The sequence below is a fragment of the Drosophila tropicalis genome, unplaced genomic scaffold (genome assembly GCF_018151085.1).
Source record: "Drosophila tropicalis isolate 14030-0801.00 unplaced genomic scaffold, ASM1815108v1 contig_878, whole genome shotgun sequence".
In the NCBI taxonomy this organism is placed as follows: domain Eukaryota; kingdom Metazoa; phylum Arthropoda; class Insecta; order Diptera; family Drosophilidae; genus Drosophila; species Drosophila tropicalis.
The window spans coordinates 5,667,663-5,686,923 of NW_027173374.1; the positions used below are offsets into that span (position 1 = coordinate 5,667,663).

A 19,261-nucleotide genomic window follows, 5' to 3' on the forward strand; every position below is an offset into this window, starting at 1 on the left:
GCTATGTACATAGATATGTACCTGTTGCAGCATGAGGATCGCTCCAACTGCATTGATTTTTCCAATATCCCTTGCTGAAGGAAAAACTAAGGAATATATACATACGTATATGTATGTACTTTTGTATACAAATACATATGTATGTACATATTATATATGTATGTATACATAGACACTAGCTCCCGTTCCTGTTCCTTCTGCCGTGCCCGTTATACTTGGAACTGCTCTCGCAAACTATTACCCTGGCTCAGCTGAGCGCACTTTTCCCTCTCTGGCACGTTCACTCTCTCGCGCGCGCACTCCCTCTCTCTCAAGAAGACTGCGGCTATAAAAGTCAGCTGCGCTCAGATCTCGGTACTCATTTGTTCTCAGCTCGTCGTCGTGTAAACATCCATCCATCGACCTTTTATTCTCATCATTCGCTCTGCTTTGCTCGTTCGTGTGGTTGTTTCTCTGGATTATTACTAATATTAACCAAAAAAAATATGAAAATGTTGAAAAAACGGACACATTAACAAACAACAACTGAAATATTCATACATACACAAATGCAATACTAGTTGATAATTAAAAACAAATGCAAATGCAGCCAATAACGGACTACCAAGTGCAAATCCAATAAAAACCAACAAGATCAAACGAAAGGAAACTGTAAATTTCCAACGAAAATAAAACAAACTGTAAATGTGTGCCCAAAAGTGACGAAGGAAACTAAAAAAAATTGTGTTTTAGCAATTTTTTTAAGCGACCAATAACCAAAAGGAATCAAAAATATTACAAATTTTTTGTGAAAAACTCCAAACTACAAAAATAAATATTCAAAATGCTGTGGGAAACAATTGCCGAAGAAACCAACTGCACGATGGATTGCAATAGTAGCAGGTAAATATCAAAGCAAAGATCAAGAGGAATATAGCGAGAAATATAAAAAGTGCAAGTTTCTGAACTTGAATAAGAACAGCAACAAAAACAACAATGAAAAACCCGCTTTGTCGGTGGCAGCAACTGCTGCTGCTCATTTTTTTTACAGTTCAACAAAAGTAAAAGTTTTTGTTTTTTATTCTCATTTTGCACGCTCCACACGTCTTTTCTTTCTTTTTTTTTTTTTTTTGACTGTGGCGCTCCGTTCATTCATTAAACCGGCTTCCGCGAGGAAGCTCCAATACAATTTTTGTTGTTGCTTTGTGTTGTGTTCTTTGCTGTTCTTCTGCCTTTGCGTGACCCAAAAGTGCAGTTGCAATTGCTTTTTATAAGGGGCGCAAAAAAAAAAAAAAAAAAAAAAACGAGAAAACGAAAACAGTTCAAGCAGAACGTGACGTCCTATATGAGGGGAATTTCCAAGTACCCACAGAGACGAACTTCTAATTTCCACCCCTCACTCGTTGATATGAGATCGTGGCCACCACCACCACCAACACTAACACCACCGCCGCCTGTGTATATTTTTAGCTGGGTTTAATGACCCGCTTCCAAAAGAGAGAAAAACAGGAAAAATACAAAAATTAGGGAAGCAAAAACACAGAGCAGGGACGACGACGACGACCGATGACTCTTTACAGCAGTTGACTAATTCTCCCCTTCTCTCTTTCTCCCATTGCAGCAATAAGATGAACAATGCCTCCTCCACACGCCGTGCTCGTCGATCGCTCGACTTGATGGCCATGGATTCAGAAGATTTGTCCTTCTACGATGAGGAGCTACCAATGGCTTCACAACAACGCTCACAAAGTCCCGAACTAATGGGTCTGCTATCACCCGAAGGATCGCCACAACGCTTTGAAATTGTGCGCCAACAGAAGCTACCAATGCCCAACTTGATGGCCAGTAGTAATCATCACTCTAGTGCCACTCCAGCACGCAGTTTTCGCGTATTCAATAGCCTGTCATCCACTTGCTCCATGGAATCCTCCATGGATGATGAGTATATGGAGCTATTTGAAATGGAATCGCTGGCTGGCCAGCAATCGAGCTCATTGGGATTTCCAAGTGGTCTTAACTCGCTGATCAGTGGGCAAATCATTAAAGTAGCTTCTCCAGCCACCACTACCAAATCGCCAAACTCATCATTGACCATGATGCGTCGTCCCTCGGTGCGTCGCTGTCTCAGCATGACCGAAACGAATAGCAATCAGCTAACGCTATCCCAACAAACACAACCAAAGACGCCAGAAATTCTAAAAGAGACTGCCCGGGATTGCTTCAAGCGTCCCGATCCACCAGCATCGGCCAGCTGCTCGCCCATACAGAGCAAGCGTCATCGCTGTGCTGAAAAGGAGAACTGCCCCGCCTCACCCGCCGCCACCGTACTAACACCCACACCCGCCACCATGAGCAGCACAATCATCTCGCACCCACCACCATTGCGAAAATGTATGTCACTGAACGATGCCGAGATTATGTCTGCCTTGGCTCGCTCGGAAAATCGCAATGAACCCGAATTGATTGGTGACTTTAGCAAAACCTATTGCCTGCCCCTGATGGAGGGACGTCATCGTGATCTCAAATCGATCTCTAGCAATACAGTGGCTCGTCTGCTCAGCGGTGAATTTAATGACCAGGTGGCCAGCTATCGCATCATTGACTGCCGGTATCCATACGAATTCGAAGGCGGACACATTGAGGGCGCCAAGAATCTATATACCCACGAACAGATTCTCGAAGAGTTCCTGTCCACCCAACAGACTGAGCTGCAGCAGCAGCAGAACAATGAATCGGGCACCAAGCGCAACATTATCATTTTCCATTGCGAATTCTCATCGGAGCGTGGACCAAAAATGTCGCGTTTCCTGCGCAATTTGGACCGTGAGCGCAATACAAATGCCTATCCGGCTCTGCATTATCCGGAGATTTATCTTCTACACAATGGCTACAAAGAGTTCTATGAGACGCACTCTGAAATGTGCGAACCTCAGACATATCGCCCCATGCTGGAACCAGCCTACAATGAAGCCTATCGTCATTTCCGTGCCAAGTCCAAGTCATGGAATGGTGATGGCGGTCTGGGCGGGGCCACCGGAAGGCTAAAGAAGTCACGATCGCGGCTTATGCTGTGATGACCTTAACTTAAAGGGGGGTGTTTAATTATTGTACATATATAGATATATAATGTGAATGTAAAGTGGAGGAGAGACAGGAACCTGGGTATTTATTTCACTAAAGATTTTTAAGTTGATTTTTGTTGATTTTCATTTGTTAAATTAGAGTTTAAGGACCGAAAAGACCACCCACCCACACACTTACACACACACACACACACACAATCTACTTTTCCATTTAATGTAAACTTGATTTTTATTTAGTTTCTTTTGTTTTTGAATGGATATTTTGGCTTTAGTTGAATATTATTTTTTAGCACTTTAGTTCAAATTTTAACGTAACAAACAAACAAAAAATGTGCATTATAAGCTAAAAAAAAACAAAACTAAAAAAAAACAAAAAACATACAACCGAAATTATATACTGTCATTAATTTTAAGTAAAAACAACAAATCCCTTAATCATGACAAGTTAGTTTCATAAGCAGTTAAACAAAATGGCTAAAAAAAATCTCACAAATCGCACACACACACAACTCATTCAACAAACATTAACAACATTTTACATTTAAACAATTATTAAGTATTACATACATAAGGATGGAGAGGAAAGTCGAAAGTTAAAAACTTCTGCTAGGTACAATTTACGCTTATTATTTGTTTTAATTTTTATAATTGTAATTCATCCAAAACAAAAAGGAAAAACCTCGAAAAGCAAAACAAAGGAAAGTCCCCACCCCCTAATTATTTTGTAATGATTATTTTAAGCAAAGCTTATTTTTGCATCAAAAAAGGCAATATTATTGAACAAAGATGTCCCGAAAAATTTTAAATATAACTTAAGAACTGAACTGAAAACAAATTTCAAGTATTTTTTATTAAAGTTGATTTTGGGGAAGAATCATAATTGGAGAAGTTTGTGGATGAAGATTACAAGAGGATCAAACTCTGTCAAAGAAAACTCTTTATCCTTAAAATTGTCAAATTAACAAGCAAGCAGGGCAACTATCAAATATTGCTCGTACCTGGCTAAGTCCTTGATTCAAAATGCTTATCCTTGTCATCCTTTTATGTAAAAACGGATGCCTTACACGTCAAGTCAAAGTCAACATTTCTCACGCACATCTCTAATTGGTATCTACATTGCGTTAACTACATACCTCTCTAATAGTTTTCTACATGATGTTATCTACAGACACCAATATAATGTTATCTACACGAGTGTGACCGCAGTTAATTGAAATTTGTTTGTTTTGATTTCAATGGACAGCGCGGAAGAAAATTTAAAACTAATTTTGGCAAAAAAATATCCCGGGCTGGTGGTAGAATGTGACTGCACGAATCCCAAGACAATCCTCATCCGTGGAGTCATGAGCAGCAGTGCGGTAAGTAATTCCTTTAATTGCCATTTAAAACTGAATACCATTTCTTTTTCAGAGTCGTTGGCTTCGTCTCAAGCTCCTTGTACCAAATTATCCACATCTCAACAAGTTTCAATTGTATGTGCAGCATCAATTGGAGTACAAATGCTACACCAGCCACAATTTGCCAGTCCACGATAATTGGAATGTAGAAGATTTACTGGCTAATCTTTGGGAGCTGATGCCAGGAGGAACAATTAAAGATGTTATTAAAGTTACATCCCGCCCAAAGAGTAATATCTATGAAGAGATCCTGGAACTTCATCAGCCTCTAGACTATCATTTGCAACTGAATGATTCCTGCACTCGGATACGCTTTAGCCGATTTGCCGAGATGGACCAACACTTTTTCGAACTGGAGCTGCCCACTTTGCGTCTACTAGAGCACAGTCTGCCCGATTGTGTACCCTTGGCGACTATGTTAAGCAAAAATGTTCGTTGTCTACGCGATGCCCTGGACTTGTATCAGAAATTGTTGGAGGACTTGCGTCCTTTCTATGACACATTTATGGATATTGATGAGTTATGCCATGTACTGCAGCCATCTCCTATAACCACCAAGGACAACAGTCGAGTATTCCCTCTGAAAGAACGCGTCTATCTTAAGGTCGTCATTGCCGATCCCCTGGCCTATCAAGCTTCCATGTCCTTACAAATCATTGGCCCAACTGAAGAGGTGGCGCAATTGCGTCATAAACTGAACGATGGTCTTGCCAATTGGGACACTGAATTGGATATGCATAAGAATTTGTTACGTGTCTTTGATTTGTGTTACTTTCCCATGCCCGATATGAGTGAGAATCACAAAGACAAGGGCCAAGAGCAGGATCAGGACGAGCATTGTAACATTTGTTTTGTCTATCGGTTGGATAATGGCCAAGTGCCATTGGTCTCTTGCGATAATGCGAGATGTGTCTTAAAGTGTCATGCCGCCTGCCTAAAGGAATGGTTCAATACTTTAATGGATGGCAAAACGTTTCTAGAGGTTTCCTTTGGCATGTGTCCTTTCTGCAAGGCGGTAAGCTGCAGTTTTTTCTGAGTTTGAGAAATTCGACAAAAATAATACAATATTTTTATTGCAGAAATTATCTACTTCCTTTGCTGCTCTTTTAGATGATTAGAAAACGGAGCTAAGCAACTTTATTTGGAAAATGAAGGATTTAATTTATACAGGACCTTATCTCCACCGGAAAGAGGCCTCTCAGAATGACACTCACTTGTGTTACAGGCCACAAATAATATACAAAGATCATGAAAATATATGATTTAAAATCAGTCTGGTCTGGTTTCTGCGGCCCTCACAAGTCTCTAAACCATGTTCCTTTATCCAATGAATCCCATTAAATGAAGTTTAAATGTACGAGGGATAACTGAGCCGCACAACATCCAAACGAATTCAATGGAATTGAATCTAAGACAATGACTTTCTATGTTTTGAATGTTGATTCTGATTTTAGTATTCATTTATATTGGTTGGTAATGGCTCATCTAATCAAACCATATTATATAGTGGATTATCGATTATTTGTTTACATTAGAGTTTAATTTGATCTTTACTATTTAAAAATTTATACTTCGAACACGGCGATTTACGGTTTTTAGTTAATTATACAAATTCAAAGCCTTTAATTTAAACGAGTGTGTACCTTATGAGAATTGAGAAGTATGTACATGAAATCACACTTATTCATTCCGTTGTATAGTTATCTTTCATTCATTTCATTTAAATTCATTCACACAGCATAAAAAGATGCAATTAAAGATCAGTATTTTCCAAAGAGTCCTCCTGGTCCTTTATTTTTTCAAATCCAGCCCTCAATGGTATTATATTATTATCGAGTATTATGAGGAATGAAATTACATTGTTGTTCTTATCAGAATCTTTAATAAACTCTACGTTTTGTGTACACATCACAACACATGCACATACATACATATATAATCATATATATAATTTGTTTATTAGTAATGCTTACAATAAAACATATTACATTCTTAAGTCATCAATGAAAAAAATACATAGATAGCTCAAAGGCGAATTAGTTAGTAATCCATATATGTATATATATGTATATCATTTAACTAAATAATTTGTCAATATTCGTGTTATTGTAAATCAATCTTTCCGTTCGTTATTATTATGCCAATTTGTAGGTTAAAAGTCAAAAAAAAAAAAAAACAAAAAGAGTTGTGAAACGAGGTTACGTTGCTTTAAATTTTAAAGGTTTTTTTTTAGTTATGGACAACATTTGCCATTAAAACAACGTTTCACAACTTTCCAGCCTCATTCCATCTCATCGGAGACCATGCGCAATAGATTACGGACCACAAAGGTGCTCCCATTAACCGGAGTACTCTCGACTACTTTGCCAATTCTCACACTCGAGCCGGCCAAACCGTAAAACAATTTCGGAGTCAAATTTGGTTCAACTGCCTTAAATTCCCAGCCGACATGCTGTGCACAAAATTTACATAGAATAATATGCCACTGATAGCCAGGAAACCAACTAAATTCTGTGGTGGGCTCTCCACTATAGCCAATGGAATGGCTCATCACGCGATAAACTGTATTTGTCTCGTGGATATAGCCAGCTGAAAGAAGAATTTTGTTAGCATAGGATATAAGTTACCATTTTAAACCTGTTCTTACTCACCTGAATTGCAGTATTGAGTCTGAACGCCATGCTTGGACATGGCAAAGAGATCGGAACAATGGGCCAAACTGCTATTGCAGTAACGGCAGTAGAAAACAGATTCATCTTTGAGGGTGCTGCCAATTATTTGTAGACGCGTATTCACCGAATCCGTGAGAAAAGTGGATCGCATCAGTTTTTCGGTTAAATGCAAATTGCGCACCAACCAAAACGACAATTGTATGGGACACTTTGGCATTGTGTCGATTTTGTGAATTTCCAGCTTTTTACGCGCCTTCTCCACGATGTCAGTGTAGGAGTGTGCCAGGCAGACATCCAATGGCCATGGAGTACTTGTGAGCTGATAGCGTTGATACATATTCCGCATGGAGGGTATATCACGAAAACGACTCATGGAACCCATATCAATGCATTTAAGTGGCTCGGGAAGGAAATACTCCGGCAAGATTTTAACTTTGCTGTAGCATTTGTTAGTCGGATTCCGTGCTATATATTGTGGTAGACTGAAAGGACTTCTGATTGGTTAGTAATGGCAAAACCAAGTACGTTTTTTCCCTAGGGACACTCAAAACTTACCCCTGTATATCGTCGCAATTGATGACAATGCGCTGGAGAGCTCTCGATTTGTAGAATACCAATTGGCGCCCACTTTCGCCCTTCTCATAGATCTGACAAGTGACGCCATAAAGTCGATTGGGACTGTCTTCCGGTGGCTGCATTAGGGGGAATCCCACGGCAAAGATGAGGCCATCTAGACCATTTTGTTGCATTTCCTCGTCAATTAAGCTGCCGTCGATCATAAAGGGCAGCACTTCTCCGGGAAAGAGGATATGCTGATGAAGAAATATAAGCATATGATGAGTACTTCCCTCCTCCAAATAGTCGACGCCGGGCACACGACTTGAATTGTTGCCAAAATATGAATGCTCGGCAGCCAAATTGGTGTCGAAACGTATGCCATCCTCCATTTCTACATCGTGCGGCGAACGAGGCGGGGGCGGTGTGTGTGGTGGTTCAGAGCTGGCTTCTCCCTCCTCACTGGTACGACTACGTCTCCGCTCCTGGCTAAAGACTATGCTACGAATGCGCTGTAAAAAGTGATGACGACTCAATAGGCCTGCAATTCCAGCGTCACTATTACGGGCCTGTGTTACCATCATATCAACAGCTGAGTGCAAACGGTTCGGCGGTATCACCCAGCCAGGTGGATGTGGGTTCCAGACAACGGAGTCATCTTAATAATGAACGTGAACAATTAGCCTGATTAGATCAACAATTTAATTACCTTCACTGCCAGGACTGTCCAAGGACATGTCACTATCATGGGAGGCTGCCTCATCTTCCTGTTCTCCGCTACCTGCGCCCACCTCTTCGTTTTGATTTGGTTGCTCTTCGTCACGAGAAACATCAGCAGCAGCAGCGGGTCCATCGGCTGCCAATTGCTCATCACTTTGCCTAATCAGCTCCATCATATAGTCTCGTACCAAATCTTCCTCTCTCTGAGCCTCACCCTCTTGGTTTACATTTTCTGTTTCTTGCACTGCGCCCATTGCACTTGCCCCATCCACAGGGTCCTCACCCCCCAGTTGCAGGTACCAATACATTTACGTCTTCCATTTCTACACAATTAATTGTACAATTTATTCAACCTATGTACGTGTGGGTTATTTTAAAATCTCACCTGCCGTCTCCTCGTCATCCATTTTCTATGATTTTTCGTTAGACAAATTTTCCTATGTTTTGTTAGTTTTTTGTAACTGTTAATTTGACGACTTTGTTTGTGACGACCAGTGCTGCCAACTTGCTTGTTTCACTCACTTTTTTAAGGCGAATATTCACTTTTTCAAGGCGAATATTCACAAAAGTAGGTGAAGCGAAGTTTAAAAGTAGCTAACAATAAAATTTCTTTAAAAACAGCTAAAAAAAGTGGCTTAAATGACAACAGTTTTTTTTTAATACCAATTCAACTAATTTAATTCAATGTTGTTATTACCTTATAGCCTACCGACTCCCAGATTTGTTCACTCTTATTTCAGCTAATTGTAATTTTCAAAATAGCTAAATTTGTAGCTAATAGCTGTTTTAAAATTTTTGCAGAATCGGCCCCAAAAAGTGGCCGAATGTAGCTAAAAAGTAGCTGATTCGGCAACACTGCTTGTGGTTCTTAGCGCGGCGAATTGTGTTGTTGTTATTTAATTCGCCAACTTTGAAGTGAACGGAGGTGTCGCGCGCTGTTGAATTTAATTTCGAAATTTAAAAAAAAGGACTCGTGTGTGTGAATAATTAGTTTCTTGAGTGCCAGAAAGTATTAACAAATACAAGCAAAATGATCAGTAATATGGATATTGCCGATAATAAGCCAAGCAGCAAGTAAGTAGCAAAAACCAACAAAAAAGAAGCCGGCATTTTTCAAAACGAGTCATACGCTCACATGGACATTCGACCACTGTGTGTGTGTGTTGGTGTATGAGTGTGCACACCAATAAGTCATAATGCACGAGTATTAGTTCTTTGGCAATTTGCAATTAATGGCTTATCGCCTTGTTTCTTATTACTTGTATATTTTTCTTTATTGTGGGTGGGAACAGTCATTTCCGTTGTTTTTTTCTGTCGCTTCCAAGTGTGTATGTAAATTTATACGCACACATTCATGGTTTTTTTTCCATGTGATCTTCATTTCTGCAAAACTCCTTGTGAGCACACACATACACACACGCACACACACATGCAGATGGACGTGAACGTGTCTGCACCGGCTTTTTGCTTTACTGCATTTTCTGCACCTACCACCAGCAAAAACTCCACCACCAACAACAACCATCGTCATCATCATCATGATTTATTGTTTTGGACTTTGGTTATATTTTCCTTTGTACCCATTGGAAACGCCCTTAACAACCGATATTCAATTTCAATAACCCCGTTACAAAAACTGTCAATATATACCCCTAAGGGACAAGCAGCTGTATATATGTATATACCGATGTGTACATATGTATTAGTGTATGTAGGTATAACGGTGTCGGGGTTTGAAGTGACCATTTTTGGACAATCCATCCAACCAACCATCCATCCAGTGGTGGTAGTTGTAGTGGGTTGCTATTTATCCCCCGCCATGCTTCACTGCGTTTTGGACGAAGTGTGCCACTTTTTACCTGATAAATGGGTATATCTAATTATATAGAATGATCGGAAGACAAATATTCAAATCTAGGGAGGTAAAAAGGAAAAAATAAGTTTGTTGTCACAGCTATTCAAATAAATTGAGGATGAGTCACCATTATTTCCAATGAATTTTACTCTAAAAAGGCTTCCACACACACTTCTCTAGGCAGAACTTGCTAAATAAATAAAAATATTATAAAAAAATGTTTTTTAAAGCGATATTTTAAATATTAAAAGTAAATTTTACTCAGTTTTTGTTTAGTAAAGATTTATAGGAATTGACTTTTCATATAAAACCATTTTTGTCGAAGTTTTAAACATTTCAAGTGCTTAGAGCAAAATAATATAGGAAAAATACAAGTTTCCTGCGAAATTTGTAACTTTTTAATAAGGGTTTTATAATTTTATTTATTTAAAAATTTTTGTAATTTTTTTAAACCTCAAGCTTTGATTTTGAAACATTTTTGACTTTGTAATAAGGATTGGAGTTTTTATAATTTGATTGCTAGGAATTCTTTTAATTTATTAACTTATACCCTTTTATTAAAGGGTATTTATACTCACTTCGAAAAATTTGTAAAATTTTTTTTTATCTTTGCTTTTATTCAAAGATATTGAATCTCATAATTACTTTAAATTTTTTTTTATAGTTTCATATTTTTAAGAGTTTTAACTTCCATGCTTCTACTGTTAAATCTACTGATGTCAATTTAGCTCAACATTTAAATGTATCTCTTTAATCTATCATCGAGAATTTCTTTTGGAACTCACTTAATGGTCTTGATTTGAGTTTTTGAATGCATAATGGACACGTCAGATATGTATATGTGTGTGTAGCTGAATGCAGCTGCATGGTTTCCCACTTATCATCATTATTATTGTCGACTTATGGCCACCAGAGGCAATTATATAGACTTGCAATTATAGCTTGGCCACAATGGGCCAGAAAACAAAAAAAAAAAACTATACACGAAATGTGCTAGAAAGATTCTTGCCCCCTTTGGCTTGAATGAAAACGATCTGGGTCATTGCAATGAATGCACAAATAAGTTCACGGGCATTTAAATTCTTAATAGAGTATAAAAACTAATTTCTAATTATTTTTATAACAACCTTTTGTTATTAATTAATCTGGTAACAGAATCAGTTAGTTAAGATCTCAAAATAACTGGAAACCATTAGAAAACTTTTGTTTAAACAAGTTGAGTTTACTATTTTCTATTTATGAGCAGTTTTTTTTGACATTTGGCTCACTGTGAATGGTCTAGAAAAAACGCGTAGGAGCCGCCCCTCAAGTCAGTTGGAAGACAAAGAAACACAACTTTAAGTTGCTGCAGCTGCATTTCTGATAGATGGATATGTATACTATAAATGTCTAAGAAACAGTATTTAAAATCCGATTAGGTGGCCTTCGTTACAAATGTCTCATATTATATTAATACCATAAAATTATAAAGAAACTAGGCGCCTGATATATTACCCCTCTTTAGGATAGCAGAAACCAAATTTCCTGTAAATTATATACATATATATTTATGGATATTCGTACAATAGAAATTTCTGTGAACTAAAAACCATAATTGATGTATACAAGTGTTTGTCCATTTGGTTTATTGCTAAATTGCCTGCTTGTTGTTGGCTTTCTTAACTGCTTCGACCCAAAATGTTTTTTAGTCCAAATAGACCATGTCTTCACACGTGCCTTTCTTTTTTTTTTTTTTTTTTTGTTTTTGCCATATTAAATAAGTCACGCGATATGAAATTGCTTGCAATATACACAGATATATATTTACAGTTTGACTTTGAAGTGCATTGAACTTTTAGACAAACATATTGCATGTACATGTTGTATTTTGTTGTCGGTCGATTTTGATTATTGCTTTAGCCTGGCTCGTTCTGGCCTAGCCTAGCCTAGAGTCGTCTAGTGGCTAGAATAGAATTCTGTTATTGTTGTATGCCGCACCTAAATGCAGCGGCAAGCCCATATTAATCCGCTTGATAGTCGTCGTCGTTGCCGAAGAAGAAGAAGCAGCAGCAGGAGCAACAACACGCAACCTACGATAACAACAACCTACCCCCGGCTGGGTTATAGTTGGAGGCCATAGTAGTAGTAGTAGTTCTCCTTCTCCTCCATTTCCTCCACCTCCTGCTCTGCTTTGATGACTATCATGCAGGCGGCTGTCTGTCACTCAGGTCAACATAAAAATGCATCCTCTAACGCGTGGGTTGTCGCCTGGTCTGGTTTTTTTTTTCTTTTACTAATGTAGACTAGATACACTCATGTGTGTGTGTGTGTGTGTCTATCTGAATTGGTAGGAATGGGGATAGAGAGATGTTAATGGTTGGGGGAAGCCTTGTGCATTTCCTTCCTGTGGGTAGATCTTGAATTTCACAACGCTGACTCATGCCCAAGTTAACCCTTGTTAATCGATACATATATATGTATTTATATATACTTTTCTTCTTTTCTTTGCAGGTAAGTCATTATTAACAACCAACCCAAAAAGGTGACTAAAAGAGTGAGTTCCACTACATAAATTCTCTACAAAATGGGTGGAAAGACCAAACGATTTTCAAGGCTGTCTATGCTCGAGTGAACTCAAGATCAATTATTCTGGCAAAAAATAGTCAAAAATACAAAATCAATGCCCATATGCAAACAATCTTCTTATTCACTCTCGACTCAAGTCAACTCATCCATTTATATATTTTATCTAATCTTCCTTTGACTATTTTTGGTAAGACTCAACAAACTCTACGTAATTCAATTCACTTTCAACAATTATCGAGGTCTTTTGAGATGACCAAATATGGTCGGATAATGTTTCTGTGTTGGTCTTTATTATTCTCGTCCCTCCCTCTCTCCGTCTCTGCGTGTGTCTGTTTGTCTCTGTAATCAATAAATAAATATTGCTGATAAAATCATTTTGTTTTCTCAGTGCATTGACGACAGATTTATGCATAATGTTTACACTTTGAGAAAATATTATCAGAAGTTCGAAATGTTTTTGAGTATAGATTTTCGATTAGAGTTTGTGTTTTTCTAACATGAGATTTTATTTGAAACTGGTATGGAAATGAATATTTGCCTTTTTCCAAGTGCATCTGGAAATTGTTTGTAGCCTGTTTTTACCATTTAGGAAATATGCTTGCATATTGATTGAGTGACTTGTTTGCTTGTTTATACATGGGCGAATATCTACTCTATAAACGATATTCTTGATAGACATACGCCCTCTCCCTCATGCTGCGGTTGTTTTGTTTGGGCTAGACTACTATTATTATTACGGTTACTACCTATTTTTTATTTTTATTGCAGGGCACTTAAAATGTCTTGTCATCTAACGAAAGAATTTGTAAGATAAAAACAGAGATAATTTTCATTTTATTCTTTGTTTTTGTTCTTTTATTACTGTCCACCATCGATCGTTATCATCATCCACAGACCAAACTAAGGGTCTTTGTCTTCCTTGTAATGATCTTGCCAGACTTAACCAGAGGGTTAAATAATTTGCTCCCACTGTATTCATTTTGATATGTACATATGTGCATAAACCGTGGGCAGTAAAAAAAAAGAAAAGAAAAAACAAAGGCTTGAATAATCTAAAGGCGTAACACGTTTTGTCTGAAGATTTCTTTGTGCAGCTGGGTGGGGAGGAGGACGGAGTGCGAGGGCGAGTGGGAGTGTCTCCTTTTGCTTACTTTATAAGCATGCCTGGCTTAAACAAACTCACTATGAATCATTGATGAGTATTAAGCCAGAGCCTGCCGATCCATTTAACTGATCCCCGGTCGTTAAAATAAAACAATAATATAAAAAAAATGACAAATGACCACCGTTTGGGTGAACTCATACATGACTGACTGCCTGCCTGTCTGTCTGTCTACCATCCCAGTTGACAATTGACTTTGGGACCTTGAAATTCAGTAGAGGAGGACGACGACGAAGTCGACAACAATTGCACCCCAATTTATCCTCAGGGCTGCAGCCAGCCAGCCAGTCGACACTTCACTCAAGGGTGCCCATGGATTAAAGGGTTGCTCCTGCTGCAACACAACTGTTCTGTTGTGGGTGGCTTCCATCGGACTTTCGTTATGTGGTAGAGATGACGATGATGATGAAAGTGAATCTGGTACTCTAGATTCGCCCTGACTGCCTGCCCCACACCCAAATGAATTGGTCACCTCAGGTATTAAGTGTCGCTGATGCAAGCAGCAACCACCATTTGTGTTCGGTATTTTGCAATTTTCGGTGGTGGTTTTTGTTCGGCATGGCAGAATGTGAATTACTGCAATTTCTAGTAAAACAAACCCAGAAACAAATGGGAAAATTAAATCAATTAAGATTTTAGCATGTGCTCGTTACGTCAATAAAGAACAATGTTAACTGCAAGTCTTCGTCTATATAATTGGCGCCATCCAAGTCGGAGAAGAACATTCGAAAAGAGATTGGCAGTCTTTGGAGTCTTTGTTTATTCTTCCACCAGACAAGCAAACAGACACAGCCCAGTCAAGGACGAAATTCACTCTTGTTCAACAGACCAAAGCGTTTTGTCTCATCTCGTCTCGTCTCTTGTCTCGGATCAGATCAGGTCAAAGACGTTAAGGGAAAAAGAGTGTGTCTGACAATGAGTATTTATTTCTTTTTTGTCAACTTGACTCAAATGACTTTTTGTCGCTTCAGAGTTTATTGCAAAAGAATTCTCTGCCATGTGATGTGATGTACACATACAAATGTATATGGGGGGGGAGTTGTTTATTCGCAATCATTGATGACCTAATAAATAATAAACAATTGTGTGTGGTTTTTCGTTGTTATCAGAGAACAATTGAATCACAGGCATAATAATACATATTTTTGGACCCAATTCGTTCACACAGACTTTACTCACGTTATTTAATATAATCGATTTGGTTTCATTTATTTATACAAATTTTGCATTCCTTTCTTACTATTTTTAGCTATTGGGGTTTATTGTTTCTTGTTTATTTGTTTATATAAGTGATTTCGCTTCTGATATATGTAAATTAATTGTTTGCTACATATGTATGTAGATATTATTAATCATATTTTTGAAGAACTTTTAAACACATTTGAGCGAGAAACATTTGCTGATATAGTATAGGAAATTAGTATTTAGAATTCTTAAGCAATATTACACAAATTTGATGCTCTTGACCTAAGATCAGTCTGCGAACTTCTTTATTCTACTTTCTCTATTCAAAGACATGGAATAACCAAACATTGGTTTATGTATGATAATGTTAAGATCAGAATAAGATGAATTTTTTGAGGGATTTTGAAATGAAAGATCTTTAACGAATTCCTAATAAGTTTTAATAGATAAATTTGTTTATAATCTAGTTTGTCTAATTCTTAAGCATTGTTGCTTACATTCGATCTTATAATTTGTTAAAATTTTCCTGGGACCATCTAATCAAAACCATTTGTCAAGTAAAAATTGGGTTAACTACTTTGTTTATTTGATTTAGATCACCAAAAGAAGATACACACACCCATATGCACCAAGTTTTTGTCATCTTGAATAGTTCACTTTATCTTTGTTAATTTAGCATATCAATGGAATTTGCTGCTTTTTTCTTTTTTGTTGTTTTCTTGTGACAAACGAATTAATTAATTGTGCGTTTACTTTTTGCAGTAGTTAACCAACCAGATGCAGGGCATCGTAGGGTGGAGTAGGGGTGGGGTAGGGTAGGGCGAGGCTGGAATTAATCGGATCGGGAAACCAGAAATATACAATTCATTGGCCACAATTTAGGTTATTTTATTCCATGCAAATTTTGCGGTTTGCTAACCACGCCCAAAATAAAAGATTGGTGAGTTGAGATAGTTTCTGCAAATTGATTTTATGAGAATTATTCATATAGAAAATGAATATTAAATCAAATGAATTCTACATAAAGTATGACAAAATGTTGTATCATGTGAAACGTAAGACGGACAGATCGCTTTTTGTGCCATATCATTGGCACAGCTGCAGCAGTATCTCTCTAACTAAAAGTCCATTGACTGCGTCCAACCAACAGAGACAAAAACAACAACAAAGATGATGACGATGACGATGATGATGACGACGACAAAAAAGTTTTGCTTCTGCCAAAAAGTTCATTCACACTTGACACTGAAAGAAGCAAACTTAACTTAACTTAACTGGCATGCAAACAACTGAGGAAGAGAAAGACAAGGAAACAAACGATTGTCGATTTCCTTCGACAGGCTAAAAGACTTGAGTTCTCCTTCGTTATGGAGATTTCTGTCACCTCATCTCTTTGAGATGAAAGACATGCTGATCCAGTGATGATAATGACGACCATTACAAGCTCCGCTATGTTTCGAGTGCCCTCTTAAGGGAAAGTTTCCTTCCTTCATAGGTTACACTTTGATTTAACACACAAATGAGATTGAAGGTGACTATAACAATCACTTTTTGGGGTCTTCCATAAAAAACCACTAAACTATTAGGATATTATCCTGCATTAGAAGTATTTTAGCAAATCTAAAAGTCAAATGTTCTCTAATAAAACAGAAGAACCAGTTCTCGACTTGGTTTAGCTGTGCAGGCCAACACTTTTTCAATGATGCATCACCAAATTGAGAGTCGAGTCATCCGCTTCCATTCCGCAAATCTTGCAGCGAAAAGGGTACGCGGCGACGCATATGGGCCTAGAGAAGAAAAAGGCGATTGGGTCGCCGATGACCACAAAGATTGGAGAAACAGGTTTAATCTACGCTTTCTTTCTTCCGTAAAATTCTTTTGTCTCTCTGTGCGGAGACTTGTCAGAATGCAAAAAAAACAAAAAAAGTAAAGTAAAGTAAAGAACAGAACGAAGAACCGGTCAGCAGCTTTCCCTAATAGCAGGTGGCTCTGTGTGCTCTGATCCGATCTGTTCACCTCAGTTCAGCTCAGCTGTGTGTGTGTGTGTGTATGTACTCCTTTTGCCAATTTTCAATCAAAACATTTTTAAAATTATTAACAGAAGTGAATTTCTTGGAATCAGTAAACAATTTGTAAGCAACTTGATGTGGAATCATGATTAAGATCCCAGACCCACAGCAGCAGCAGCAACAGCACAATCTCAGACCCAAGATTGAGCTCCTTCTTCTAAGTTAGATGAAACTGCATCTGACGGCTGACGCCAATCTATTGACGATAAATTATGTAGGGGAGCCTATTAAATGGAATAGAACAAAATAAATATGCGGGCTAACTACAATGGAATGTTCCCTTAAAGAAGAAAAAACTATCCCCATTGTTTGAGAAAAAACCCTTGTGTGTGTGTGAACTGAATGAAACTAGAGAACGGATGAGGCGTAATAATCTCATTTGATTGTTATAATGGGTTTATCAACTTTTTAACCGACAAATGTTAGAACCAAATGTATGTGACTCAGCTAGAGCACAAAGAGAAATGCTGTGACTCAACTTCAACTCCAATTTAATAGATCAATTTAAAATGATTTAGAAATAGACAAAAATTACATTAATGTAACATATTTCAAATGTTTTTTCAGTTAAGCCGTTTGCTAAACACAAAAAGTAGAAACCATTCTAGGACAATGAGAAAAATATCTGGTTACTAGAAGCTGGCAAGAAAATTTAAAAAATTTAAAAGGCGCACACAGTGTGGCCACCTAGTTGAAACTATTCCGAAGCAAGCAGTTTGCTTACAGTTGCCAGCAAGCAGTTTACATGGAGTTGCCAGCTAGTTGCTTAGAGGTAAGCAGTTTAACAAAGTGGCGCCACCTGCACGGGCCTTTGCTTTATGTAAACTGCTTGCTTCGCAATAGTTTCAACTAGGTGGCCACAAAGTGTGCGCCTTTTGTTTTTTTTTTTTTAAATTTGAATAATTGCCAGCTTCGACTAACCAGATATATTTTTTTCATTGGCCTAGAAAGGTTTCTACTTTTTGAGTTTAGCAAACGGCAATTTTATTGGCTCAATGACTTTCCTTGATTTCTTTTTTTGGGTTTAATGTGCCACTTTAATAATAAAAAACAAAAATAAATAACAAGAAATTAGAAAAACAATTTATGTGCAATTGGGGAATTTTCGGTTATAAAACTGATAGATGATAGACGCGAATCGGCAAATGCAGCCATTTCGAAGTGCAATAGCCAGCTGCCAGCTGAGTTTCGGATGAAGAATTGTGCGATTTTGATTGATTGATTGATCGATGGAGCGATCGATCGATTGGGTGTTGAATGTGGAAATGGCAGACTTTTTATGGCATTTCATTTGCATTTTTATTGATCATCATCATCAAGTAAGTCAATGCAATGAAGAGCATGCCAATTTTAAAGTCCAATTCGAAGCATTGGATTATTTTTCATTTGCAAACAATTGTCGGACATTTATTAGTCTAATACTAATGCTAATCTCCCGTTCTAATTCCTATGGAGCTCCATGTTTTACACTCTGTGATCTAAACTCCAACCCCCCTCGCAACTTATTCATTCATCCATCCATACCAAATTGCCCCAATCTTGTCTTTGACTTGCACATTTGTCTTGGTTGTTTGCTGGTGTTTGCTGTTGCACAGTTCGTGCCTAGCTCCATTGGTGGTGCAACTGCTGCTGCCCCTGCTACAGCTTTAGCTGCAGCAGTGATATTATCTCCACACAGAAATCGGCGTAAATAATTACCGCTGTTGTTGTTGTTGTTGTTGCTTTGACTTTGAGAGTTTTCCTTAGCGAAAATGGTTGCAAGATTCTATTCAACTCCTCTGTCTCTATCTGTGTGAGTGTTAGTGTGATGATGAAAAACGGGAATTACTATTTTAATAGTAATCATAATAATGAAAGGAATGCATTTAATGATGGTGGTCGTGATCTTTCCGTCGCTACAATGTTCCTTAGCGAATAGATTCTGGGCCATAGAGAGATGATAACATTGCGTTAATGAGTTTTGGACTCGCTCTTGCAGTTTCAGAGTTGCAGATGATTGAAATTCATTGAGATTGCCTG

General features: G+C 37.9%; 4 protein-coding genes across 5 annotated transcripts in view; 3 read left to right on the forward strand and 1 right to left on the reverse strand.

Moving 5' to 3' along the window:
* Window positions 1-357: 357 nt before the first annotated feature.
* On the forward strand, window positions 358-3,897 carry stg (string). Its single transcript, XM_068300458.1, has 2 exons — window positions 358-882; window positions 1,601-3,897. Exons 1-2 carry the CDS (start codon window positions 824-826, stop codon window positions 3,051-3,053), a joined length of 1,512 nt encoding a protein of 503 aa, XP_068156559.1. The 5' UTR covers window positions 358-823; the 3' UTR covers window positions 3,054-3,897.
* A 395-nt stretch (window positions 3,898-4,292) lies between these two features.
* Window positions 4,293-6,495, forward strand: Fancl (E3 ubiquitin-protein ligase Fancl). Its single transcript, XM_068300882.1, has 3 exons — window positions 4,293-4,420; window positions 4,473-5,474; window positions 5,539-6,495. Exons 1-3 carry the CDS (start codon window positions 4,298-4,300, stop codon window positions 5,575-5,577), a joined length of 1,164 nt encoding a protein of 387 aa, XP_068156983.1. The 5' UTR covers window positions 4,293-4,297; the 3' UTR covers window positions 5,578-6,495.
* Window positions 6,394-8,924, reverse strand: ohgt (ohgata). 2 transcript variants are annotated; one of them, XM_068300881.1, is made up of 6 exons: window positions 8,792-8,924; window positions 8,396-8,729; window positions 8,265-8,344; window positions 7,687-8,198; window positions 7,111-7,613; window positions 6,394-7,048 (listed from the first exon to the last, which is right to left on the reverse strand). In XM_068300881.1, the coding sequence occupies exons 2-6, from the start codon at window positions 8,712-8,714 to the stop codon at window positions 6,741-6,743; spliced, it is 1,722 nt and encodes a 573-aa protein (XP_068156982.1). In that variant the 5' UTR covers window positions 8,715-8,729; window positions 8,792-8,924; the 3' UTR covers window positions 6,394-6,740. The 2 variants fall into 2 exon arrangements, with proteins under 2 accessions (XP_068156982.1, XP_068156981.1); XM_068300880.1 differs by having other exon boundaries at window positions 7,687-8,344.
* Window positions 8,925-9,296: 372 nt separating this feature from the next.
* The window catches only part of Jupiter (microtubule-associated protein Jupiter), a 31,998-nt gene continuing 22,033 nt past the window's right edge, over window positions 9,297-19,261 (forward strand). The window contains exon 1 of the mRNA XM_068300014.1: window positions 9,297-9,480. Coding sequence (XP_068156115.1) covers window positions 9,437-9,480 — 44 coding nt within the window. The 5' untranslated portion in view covers window positions 9,297-9,436. The remainder of the gene's footprint in view (window positions 9,481-19,261) is intronic.